Genomic DNA, 12,726 nt, shown 5'->3' with positions numbered 1-12,726 from the left:
GTATATTCCAAGTAGTGGAATGGCTGGGTCATATGGAATTTCTATGTTCAGGTTTTTGAGGAAGAGCCAAATTGCCTTCTGGAATGGTTGCACCATTTTACAATCTCACCAACAGTGTATGTCCCTTTCCCACGACATCCTCTTCAACATTTATTACTTGCTGCCCTGTTAAACTTTGTCACTGTTACTAGAGTTAGATGGTACCTCACTGTGGTTTTGATTTGCATCTCTTATTTACAGTAATTTGGAGCATTTCTTAACGTGTCTGTTTGCTATTTAAATATCTTCCATTGTGAAAATTCTTTCCATATCTTTTAACCATTTTGTTATTGTGTTATCAGTCTGTTTCTTGTCAAAGCCCAGGAGTATTCTGTAAACTTTTGTTATAAGACTCTTGTCTTAAGTGTTACTACCAAATGTTGTTCCCAGTCTTTAGGGAGGTTTTTTTTCACCCTGCTGGAAAAAAAGTGTTTGATGCACACATAGATTTAAGCTTTAGAAGGTCCCAAGTATCAATTTTATCCTCTTCAGATTGTGCATTTCTTCACAAAATTTTAAAAGTAACTTTAACTCTCTTTGTGTGAGAAATGAATAAGCTAATGGAGATATCCACTTTCCCAAAGAGGAGACTAAAATTCATTGCCATCAAGCTAAAAGAACTCATAGCTGCCCCTCCAGCTAGTTTTCAGAGGCTGTAAATCTCTTTCTGGTCTCCAGATTTTACTGCCACCTTTTCTGTGCTGCAGCTTTTTGGCTGCCTCTGAAATAATTTTTTTTTAATTATTTGAAATTAAGAGTGTGAAACAGGTCCCAACGATTCAGTGACTGGCAAGGAGTGAGGAAGTGTTCAGATGATAGCTAAGATAAAGAATGAACTAGGTTACAACCAGAAGTTATAAATCTCATACAGTTTATTTTTTATAAATTCTGAAGAAACTTTCTCAATACCTTGTAAGAAGATTCTGAGAAAATCTAGGAATAGAACTTCCTCAAACTGATAAATCTTATCTAGCAAACTCCACAACTAACATAAAGGTAGAGAAAGACCGAAAGCTGTCTCAAGTTCCAGAATATGATGGTAATGTCCATTCTTGCCAGTACGATTGAATACTGAATCAGAGGTGCTAGCCAGAACAATGAGGCAACAACAGCAGCAAAATGAAAGGCATCTATATTGGAAAAGAAGAATTAAAACTACCTCTACCATCAAGACTCACTCACTGACTTGCTCTCTCAGCACTCATTTGTTACAGGCTTTCATGCTGCTATGATGCTAGAAGCTATGTCGCCGGTATTACAGATATCAGTAGAGTCATCCAGGGTGGACAGCCTTCAGCTGAGCTTTCAGACAAAGAAGCAGGACTGGACATCATCTCTGAAATTGTCTGCAAAATCTATGATTAACACCAGAATTTTGCTCAACATAGTTCAGGAACATGAGCCCTTCAGGAGGAAGACACTCAGAATGCCAAATAAAGAAGAGCCGCCTTCTCAAAGTAGAGCCTACCTTAATGACACAGATGGAGTTAAGCTTTCACGCAATGGAGTAAAGCTTTTCACATTCATTTGCTGATACGGCAAGGTTTAAACAGAGAAACAGCTGCAAATACCCACTAAAAACTGAAACATGGAAGGTATGAAGAATGATGCTATGAAAGCTGGAGTAAAAAAGACTATGAATAGATGAATGGGACCTTCTAAGAATCAAATCCCTATGCGCATCCAGAAACTTCTCTAACATTGTAAAAAGGGAAGCCACAGACTGGGAAAAAGTGTTTGGTAATGACATGTCAGATAAGGGACTTATATCTAGAATTTATAAAATACTTGAGCACCACAACAAGATAAAGGTGAATAATCCAATTGAAAAAATGGGCACAGGATATGAACAGACACTTCACCAAGGAAGACATTCAGATGGCCAACAAGCACATGAAGAAATGTTTAAAATCCCTAGCTCTGAGAGAGATGCAAATCAAGACAACCATGAGATATCATCTCACCCCAGTAAGACTAGCAAAATTTAACAGAACAGCAAGCAACAAATGCTGGTGAGGTTGTGGAGAGACTGGAACCCTTATTCACTGTTGGTGGGAGTGTAAAATGGTGCAACCACTGTGGAAAGCGATGTGGTGCTTTCTCAAAAAGTTGCAAATAGAGATAACATGTGACCCAGCAATTCCACTACTGGGAATGTACCCTAAAGAGACCATAAATGGCATCCAAGTAGATATATGCATACCCATGCTTATCGTGGCTGTGTTTACAATAGCAAGGAGTTGGAAACAACCTAAATGCCCATCAACAAATGAATGGGTAGAGAAGCTGTGGTATATTCGCACAATGGAATATTATGCTGCATTGAAAAACAAGGAACTCATGCAATATTATTCAAAATGGGTGACCCTGGAGGACATTATGCTGAGTGAGGTATCTCAGTGACAAAGGGACAAATGCTATATGGTGCCACTGCTGTAGAATGAGGCTGACATTGGGATGGGGGTTAGACTGAGAAAAACTGGATAAAATATGTTTATGGCATTGAAGTCTTTGGGGGAGAGAATATTTTAAAAGTATGATATTTTAGGGCATTATGTTTATCGTAAGAGTACAGAATGAGGGTTGCAGAGTGGATTATATTTGGGGGGGACTGTGTACCAATGAGGGAGTTTTTCTTTTGCTTTTGAAGGAGAGGAGCAAATGGGGGGGGGTGGCAGAAGGGTGCAACAATTAATGGAATTCCAAAATCTCTGTAGATGTTCACTGAAATGAAAAATAAATAATTTTTTTAAAAAAAGACTATGAAAATTGGAGGTTGTAAAAAAAAAAAAAGGAATCCACAAAGACTGTTATTTCAGGAACTAGTAAACTGAGATGAACTGAGTGGTACTGGCCATTCTGAATCAAATAACGTATGATCTACTATCTGGGGATGACAAATTGAATGGTGTCACATTCACTGTCAGAAAGAAGACTTCAAGATCTTAAGTAAAAATACTATCAGTGATAATAGTCATATACAAACAAGGACAAGCTGTTAAAACAACTATTACTCAAAATATGCACTGACTACTAAAGCAACTAAAGAAACTGAAGATTTCTACCACCTTCTGATCAAGCTTAAGCTGGCTTTAGAAGAGGCCATGGCACCAGATATATGTATTACTGGTGATATCTAAGACGGATCTTAGAAGACAGTAAAGATTACCAGAAGAAAGTCTATTTGTATTTTATTGACTATGCAAAACATTTGAGTGTGTAGATCCTAACAAACGATGGTTAACATTAAGAATGGGAACCCCAGAACACTTAATTACGCTCCTATGAACCTCTACCTATACCCAGAAGCTGCTGTCTGAACAGAGCAAGGAAACATTGCATGACTTAAAAGCAAATGTGTGCATAAAGACCGTATCCTCTCTCCATACCTATTCAATCATCTCAGAAGCCAAACTCTACGAAGAATGTAGAATCAGAATTGGAGGAAGACTTTTTAACTTGTATTATACAGATGAGACAAGCATGCTTGCTGAAAGTAAGGAGGACTTGCAACCTTTGCTGCAGAAGATCAAAGACTACAAGCTTCAATATGGATTATATCTCAATATCAAGACAAAAATCCTTACCACTGGGCCGACAGTCAACATCGTGACAGACTGAGAAAAGACTAACATAGTCAACAATTTCATCTTACTTGGAACCACAGCAAAGATGTAATGCTTTGGGAAAATCTGCTTTCTGGAATTTCTTCAAAGTACTGAGGAACAATACTTACAGTTTGAAGACTAGGGTATATCTGATTTAGGGCACGGTGTTTTAATCATTTGCTATGCATCTGAGAGCTGGACAATGAATAAAAATGTCAATTAAAATCTATGTTTTGGAGTTGTGGTGTTAAAGAAGAGTACCGAATATTTCATGGACTGTCAAAAAAAACACACTGATGTGTCCTTTTTGTGTGCAGCAAGAGTGATTGTTAAGAGTCAAGGAAGGTGAAGCCTCATCTCATATACTGTTAGTGTGTTGCTAGAAGGGGCTATTCATTCTAGAAAAGGTGGAAGACCTTCAACTCGATGCACTGACACAATGGCTGCAGCAATGGGCTTCAGAGGATGATGCAGTACTGGACAGGGTTCAGCTCTGTTGTTCATATGATCACTATGAAGTTGTACAGCACACAACAAGCAACTTCTGCAGTCTGTAATTGATTAAACATGAAATCAAGAAGTATTAGTTAAAAAAAAAAGATGTAATAGTAATAATTTGCTTCGAAGTGTCAACCAATTATTTTTGGTACATTCAGTCTGTGTAGTCTTTCCACATACTTTGATACTTCCTAGATCACTCAAGATTTTGCCCGTGCATCTCTCATTATAGCAACTCAAGGCTTAAATTTGTTTTTCAGTTCTTTCAGCTTGAGAAATGCTGAATGAGTTCTTTTCTTTTTATTTTCTGACTTCAGCTCTTGGCACATTTTGTGATAATTAATATTATGCTTTATCTTGTCAAGCTGCCCTTCGAAATAGTCTGTTCAGCTCTTTTACTTCAATATCTCTTCCCTTTGTTTTGGCTTCTTGATGCTCTAATAAAATTTTTACAGCTTCTTCAGATATCCATTTTGGTTTTTTCCTTCTCCTCTGTCTTTGTGATGACCTTCTGCTCTTGCATAGTTCAGTATAAATACTTTCTGGCTTGAATAGAAAGGTACTATCAACTGGGATGAACTCAGGGCAAAAGGCAGTTAAAGGCAAGGGGTACATGTAAAAAGGTGTGATAAACTAAATTTTGTATGTCTTCCATTTGAGAAACCTGTGGGAGATCTAGGTATAGTACAACCAACCAAAGAACAGTGGAAACTTTAAGAAACATTTAACTAGAGGTAAGATTTAAAAGCTAGTCATGCACAATTGTTAATTAAAAGCAAAAATACCAGTAAAATCTCTAAAAGAGATGTTGGAAGACTTAAAAATAGGTTAACTAATCTTTCTAAGACACACTTGAATTTACCACTTCACTCTATTAGTGTAGTTATTCTCTACCAAAAAAGCAAGTCTGAATAAATGATACAACACTATATGTGTATATATGTGTGTGTGTATGTGTGTGTGTGTACACACACATACACACACACATACATATATACATACATACAATACATAAAAGAGCATATATGATCTATAGGAGTCCTAGTGGAACAGTGGGTTACATATTGGTGGTCTTCCAACTGAGGTTCAAATCCACCATCCACATGATGGGAGAAAGATACAGTGAATCCTCTACTAAGACATACAGCCTCAGAAACCCAATGGAGGTGAATGTGAGCTGGAATGAACTCACAGGCTCTACATATTGTAAATCTAAGTGAATATGATATATCCATTTGTCTGATTCTGACACAAACTTTATGTCTTTAATTAACAGTTACTTCTTTCTATTAAGAATAAAATATTATGGTGAAATAAAACATATGCCATCTTGACAATTTCTATATGTATGACTGCATTATTTAATTTGTATAATGCATGTCCCTACCCTTTTCCAAAGTAATCATCCTATTGGTATAAATGTAATGTATACTAAGCAAAATTCACTTTGCTTTCTATATAACGGACAGCCCTCACATTTATTAAATCAGTCTCTCCTTATCCTTAACACAGCTTAGTTAAAATAACAAAGCAGAGGTCCAATAAATATTTATTGAAATAACAACTGAAATTGAAAAAAACAATAATTTAATATATTAATCACATCTGAAATGGAGAGTGAAACTAAAATTCATTAAAATTTTAAGAAAAATTAGGATTAAAATACCAAGAAACTTACCGGTCTGTTTGTAAAACATGGATAAGATGTTCCATAGCCTGGATACCCACTTCCAAGCGGTATTTCTGCACATAAAAAAAAAAAACAACAAAACCCAAACTGTATTAAAGTAATTAATATCTAACTTAACAAGCTTCATAATTTGTAAATCATTAAAGACCTTAGATAGTGATTTGAGAGCGCGGACAGCATTTCTTCGATCATCTAATAAAGTAGAGGAAGCTACTCGGTCACAAAGTTTTTGAATCTGTAACGGAAAAATGAAACAGCATTGAGTCAAGAATAAAAGACAAATCTTAATTTTTTCAAATTATATCATCTAATTTTGACCAAAGATAAATCAGCAGATAAGGTGTCCCAAAAATGTTCTTTCATAAATCCTCAGCACTGGATCAATAGGCAGTATCATGACAGATGGAGAAATAAAAGACTAAAATTGTCAATCATTTCATCTTACTTGCATCCACAGTCAATATCCTTAGTACCAGGAGTCAAGAAATCAAAAAGACATGTTGCACTGGGAAAATGTTCTGTCAAGGACCTCGTCAAAGTGCTTAAGAGCAATAACATCAGTTTAAAGACTAAGGTGTGCCTAATCCAACTCAAGGCATTTTCAGTTGCTTCCTATACACCTAAAGTTGGACAACAAATAAGGAAGATCAAAAACTGATGCCTCTGAATTGTGGTACTGACAAAGCATAATGAATATCCCATAGACTGCTAAAACAATACACAAATCTGCCTTTAAGGAAGTGCAACCAGGGTGTTATATGGAGGAAAAGATGGAGAAACTTAGACTAACACATTCTGGGCATGTTGACCTTATACTTGGAAAATTATATTAAGCTGGTAAAGACAGAGAGTCAGGAAGAGGAAGACTTTCAATAAGATGGATTAACATAAAGACAACAGAAACGGGCTTGAGCATAACAGAGATCATACAATGGCATAGGTTGGGGCAAGGTTCAATCTGTTGTTTTTAGGGTTGTTAAGAGCTGTAGCTGATGTGAAGGCACCTAACAACAACTTAATTTAAGGCAGAAATCATTTTAAATGTAAGAAATTTAGACTGTATAAAATAAGTAAAGCTAGGTACTGGTTATCCCATCTTGTCTACAGTATGCTGCTGTTCTTAGGTGCCGTCAAGTTGAGTACAACTCATAGCAACCCTATGAACAACAGACCTGAACCCTGTCCTATCCTATGCCATCTTCACAATCTCTGAACATTGCTGCAGCCACTTTGCCAACTCATCTGGCTAAAGGTCTTCCTTTCTTTCATTGAGCCTCTACCTTTCCAAGCATAATGTTCTTCTCCAAGAAATCAAAATTAGCGCTGAAAAAAAAAAATTAGCACTGAAATCTTACAGTGCAGAAATACATTAATTTCTTTTATAACTCATTTTCTCACTGACACAGAGATCATAAGAAAATCTATTAATATTTTAAGGAATGGTAGAAAGCTACAAGCCTTAAAAAAGAATAAAGCTCCAACACTTGCTATCAAGCAGATCATTCACTCATTCAATTGTGGCCACATCAGAATCACCATAAAGCTGACACTACCTCCCCCGTGGGCTTCCCGAGGTGGAGGAAACTGTGTACCTTGTCCCTCAGAGTTCCTACTAGATCCAAACCACAAGTCAGTCATGGACTTTGGTTGAGCCCAGCAAATTCCTACAGACTACTGCAATAGATTTCTATAAAGTGGCTATATAGCCAAAACATTACACTAAGTGAAAGAAACTAGACCCCAAAAAAGGCCATATCTTGTCTTTCCATTTAGATGAAATATTTAGAATTGGTAAATTCATAAAGGAAAAAACAAAGTCTACTGATTAAAACAATAGAGGCTGTGGTGAAAAGCAATTAAGAAAAGACTGGTAGATTTGTTAGAGATACAAGGTGTTTCATAGGCACAGTTGAAACAGGAGAAGAGACTGTTAACAAAAAACTTTTGGAGGTCCGAACAATTCTCAAACACTGACCTCAAATGCTATCCTTGCAAAAGAGCAGGAATTTAATTGGGCTGTAGAGCAAATGACTTCCCAAGACATGTTTAAAACAAAAGGTAAATCAACAGGCAATAGTAGAGCTAATTAGCTGGGTGAGATCAGGAGAGAAATGGTCAAAGTGAAACCTGTGAAAAGCATAAACATCCCATGCTGACTGTGAGCATGCCCAAAGCTATACCCTCTATGGAGACACATCCAAGGTGTCAAGAATAGACTTTATTGAGAAAAGAGGTTTAACAGAAAAACTTATCTACAAAACTTATTTATCTACAAAAACTTATCTCCTAAAACATATTATCAAAAATGTCCACATGTCAAACCAGAAAGTATGAAACAGGCAAAGAAAATAAAATCTGAGACATTAATGCAGGAAAACGTGTACAGACTACAGAGGCAGACTTGGAAAGAACAAATGTCAAATTTAACAATGACTTCAAAGGAGACATCAAAAATAAGTTAAAAATTCTAAAGGAAATCCTGTTTTAAAAAATAAGGTAAGGTCTGAAAACAATGTCTTATTAAATACAGCAGACAGAAATTAAAGAAAAAATAAAATCTGGAGTTTAAAAAGTCCAATAACTGAAATGAAATATTCATTACAAGGGCTAAACAGTAGATTTACCATTATTGTTGTTGTTGTTATGTGCTGTTGAGTCGCTTGCGACTCATAGCGACCCTATGTACAACAGCCCTAAACCCTGCTCTATCCTGTGCCAATCGCACTGTCTCCGACATACCCATCCCGATTACCCCAGTTACTGAATCAATCCACTTCATAGAGGGCCTTCCCCTCCTGTGCTGTCCCTCCAACCCTCCCAAGCACCATGTCCTTCTCCAAGGACCAGTCCCTCCTTACAACATGTCCAAAGTATGTTAGATGAAGCTTCAGAATCCTTGCCTCCAAGGAGCACCCTGGTTTAACCCTCTCCAGGATGAATCTGGTTTTTTTTTCCTAGCAGTCCATGATACCCTCAACACTCTTCTCCAGCACCACAGCTCAAAGGCATCAATTCTCCCATCCTCCCTAGTCACTGTCCAACTCTCTGATGCATAACAAATGATTGCAAAGACCATGGCCTGTATCAGAAGCACCTTAGTCTCCAGAGAGACACCATTTCCCTTCAGAACTTGGGAAAGTTCCCTAACAGCATACTTTCCCATCACAATAGGTCTTTTTAATTTCCTGGTTACTGGTGCCAAGAGTGTTGACTGTGAAGCCAAGCAAAGTAAAACTGTGAACAATCTCAATCTCTTCACCCTCCATCATGATGCTGTCAATTGGTCCAGTGGTGAGAATCTTTGTCTTCCTGACAGTGAGCCTCAATCCATACTGAAGGCTATAGTCTTTGACCCTCTGCAGTAAACGCTTCCGGTCCTCCTCAGTTTCAGCAAGCAGGGTTGTGTCATCTGCATAACACAGACTGTTGACAGATCTTCCACCCATCCTGACCCCACATTTCTCCACAAAGAGCCCAGCCTCCCGGATAATCTGTTCTGGATACAGGTTGAAAAGGTATGGAGACAGAACACATCCCTGGAGTGCATCCTTCCCAATTTTGAACCATGCAGTGTTCCCTTGCTCTGTTCTGACGACTGCCTCCTGGTCCAAGTATAAGTTTCTCATTAGCATTATCAAGAGTTCTGGGATTCCCATTCTTCTCAGAGTCAGCCACAGTTTGTTATGGTCCACACAATCAAACGCCTTTGCATAGTCAATGAAACACTGATAGACATTCCTATGGTATTCCCTGCTTTCAGCTAAGATCCATCTAACATCAGCTACAATATCCCTAGTACCACAACCCCTTCTAAACCCAGCCTAGACTTCCAGCAGTTCTCTGCTGATGTGCTGTTCCAGTCACTTTTGGATAATCTTCAGCAGCAACTTGCTTGCATGTGAAATCAATGATACTGTTCTATAGTTTCCACACTATGTTGAGTCACCCTTCTTTGGGATGGGAACAAATACAGATCTCTTCCAGTCAGCTGGTCAAGTGGCTGTTCTCCAGATTTCTTGGCACAGCTTGGTGAGCACATCCAGGGCAGCATCTGTTAGCTGAAATATGTCAATTGGTATACCATCTATTCCTGGGGCCTTATTTTTCGTTATTTCCTTCAAAGCAGCCTGAACTTCTTCCTTCAGCACCATAGGCTCTTGCTCAAATGTTGTTTCATTAAATTCTTCTGTGTCTGCCAATTCCTTTCTATACAGTGACTCAGTATATTCCTTCCATCTTCTTTTAATACTTCCTGGATCATTTAATATTCTGCCCAAAGCATCCTTGATTATAGCAATTCGAGGTCTGAATTTGTTCTTCAGTTCCTTGGGCTTAAGAAACGCTGAGTGAGTTCAGCCCTTTTGATTTTCTGATTCCAAATCCTTGCACATTTCATTGTAATATTTAAGAATTAAGAGATTATGAAATCTGAAGAAAGATGAGGAAATAAATGAAGACAGCCTCAGAGAAATGTGAGATAGCAAGAAGCAAAATAAAATGTATCACAAGATGAGTGAAAATGAAAATAATGGCTGAACAAGTCTTAAATTTGATGAAAAAAACATCACTTTACAGTTTCAGGAAATCCAACAAACCTTCCAGTAGAATTAAAGAGATCTATGCATTGGCCCATCATATTAAAAATTCTCAAAGCTAAGACAGTAACATCTAGAAATCACCAAGGTGTGAGTGGAGGGGGGTTATGGAAATGATAAGGAACTCAGTAAGCTGTCTTTGCATCAAGAAGCTGCACTGCAATCCCAGAGATATGTGGTTCGAATCCACCAGATGCTCTGCCGGAGAAGGAGGGGCCATCTCCTCCTGTATCAGTCAGATCTAATTTGATGGTACACACACACACACACACACACACACATAAAAAAAAAATAAAAAAAAAAAATAAAATGAGCACAAGACTCCAGTGAGATAATATAATCAAAGTGATAAAAAAATAAATCTGTCATCAGAAACATATATAACAAAGAAACCTTTCAAAAATGAGGCAAAATTTTGAAAATTCTCAAAGAAATAGCAATGGCTAGCAGGACTGCCATCTACAAAATACTAAAGCTTTTCCAGGCTGAAAACAAGTGAACACAGTATTTCAACTTCACACCACACAAACATACACATTCACAAACAACAACAATAATTATATATTTCTATAAGAGCTTGGAGTGAAATAGGAATTTCAGAAGGGAAGAGAGGGGCCTGCCAGGAACTTCAGCATTCCCCATCCAACAGGTAAAGGACCCAGAGGCCTGGCAGATCAAGGCGGAGCTGGAAATCGTTGGGGCCCGAGGGCCATGAAAACAATCCATATACCAGATCTAAAGGACACATCACCCTCTCTTGGGAAACATTACCCCTAAATTCAAGAGACACTTGCCACTGCCTAAGAAATTATCAGCAGCTGAAGTGTTTGGAATCACAGAAGCCCATAAAGCTTACAATATAAGCTATCAGATCAAGGGTTAAACAATGGGATATAGGTGTTGAAGGGAGTGGGTGGGAGTGGAAGGGGATGCTGATGGATGGTGAAGCAGGGAAATGGGTGGGTCAAGACACTTGTGAAAAGGGCAGGGACAACACTGAAACTATTGGTTAATTCCACAAGTGGGGAAATATCTTTTATCTGCTTGTTTCAGTAAAATGCTTGCCTGTCAGATACTTCTCTAAATCTCAACATTCAGATTAAGACTGACTAGGAAGAAGGATTGGTCATGCACTTCTGAAATAGCAGGCCTCTGAAAACCTTATGTACAACAGAACACATGTAGACTAACAGGGCAACTGAGGTGGAGCTTTCAAGTGTGGAAATACAAAGAAAGAGGAACAGCTATAAGCAGACACTAGTGATTGGAACATGGAATGTGAGAACCATGAATGTAGGAAAATTAGATATTGTTCAGGAAGAAATGGAATGCATAAATATTGACATACTAGGTATTGGAGAGATGAGATGGACTGGCATGGGGCATTTTGAGTCAGACGATGGTATGATCTATTACTCCAGAAATGAAAAGGTGAAGAAAAATGGGGTTGCTTTCATAGTTAAAAAAGTTCTTTCTAGATATGTCTTGAAATACAATATTGTGAGTGACAGGATAATATCTACAGGCATACAAGGAAGTCCAATGAGTACCACTATCATTTAGATATATACACCAACAACCAGAGTCAAAGAAGAGGAACTAGAAGAGTTCTATCAACTTTTACAGTCAGAGATCAGTCAAACATGCAATCAAGATGCACTGATAATAATGGGTGACTGGAATGCAAAAGTTGGGAACAGAGAAGAAGGATCAGTAGACGGAAAACATGGACTCGGTGACAGAAATGAAACTGGTAACAGAATGATTGAATTTTGCACAATCAACGACTTATTCATTGCAAATACGTTTTATAAGAAATATAAACACAGGTTATACACATGGATTTCACCTGACAGTATGCATAGGAATCAGACTGATCCCATCTGTGGAAAGAACCGCTAAAGAAACTCACTATCAGATGTGAAAACCAGGCCAGGTGCTGACTGTGGAACAGACCACCAACTACTCATATACAAGTTCAAGCTGAAGCTAAGGAAAATTAAATCAAATCCACGGGAACCAAAATATGACCTTGAGTCTATATCCCACCTGAATTTCAAAACTATCTGAACAAAGACCAGATGAGTTGCGAGAAGATATCAAGAGTATCATCCAGGAAGAGTGCAAAAGGTCATTACAAAGACAGAGGAGGAAGAAAAGACCAAAAGGGATGTCAAGTGAGACTCTGAATACTGCACCAGAGCGCTGAGAAGCCAAATCAGAGGGAAGAATTCAAGATATTAAAGAGCTGAACAGAAGATTTCAAAAGGCAGCACAAGAAGACAAAGTAAAATAT

The 12,726-nt window shown here is 37.9% G+C and overlaps 1 protein-coding gene across 1 annotated transcript in view; it reads right to left on the bottom strand.

Annotated features, from left to right (window-relative positions):
* Positions 1-12,726, bottom strand: part of USO1 (USO1 vesicle transport factor) — a 169,962-nt gene that overhangs the window by 142,063 nt on the left and 15,173 nt on the right. Inside the window, 3 exon segments of the mRNA XM_006898476.1 lie at positions 3,673-3,693; positions 5,820-5,888; positions 5,984-6,070. Coding sequence (XP_006898538.1) covers positions 3,673-3,693; positions 5,820-5,888; positions 5,984-6,070 — 177 coding nt within the window.

The sequence above is a fragment of the Elephantulus edwardii genome, unplaced genomic scaffold, assembly GCF_000299155.1.
Source record: "Elephantulus edwardii isolate Elephantulus edwardi_28Jun2011 unplaced genomic scaffold, EleEdw1.0 scaffold00230, whole genome shotgun sequence".
In the NCBI taxonomy this organism is placed as follows: domain Eukaryota; kingdom Metazoa; phylum Chordata; class Mammalia; order Macroscelidea; family Macroscelididae; genus Elephantulus; species Elephantulus edwardii.
The sequence above is the reverse complement of the archived record's forward strand: the minus strand, read 5'-3'. Positions and strand labels throughout refer to the sequence as shown.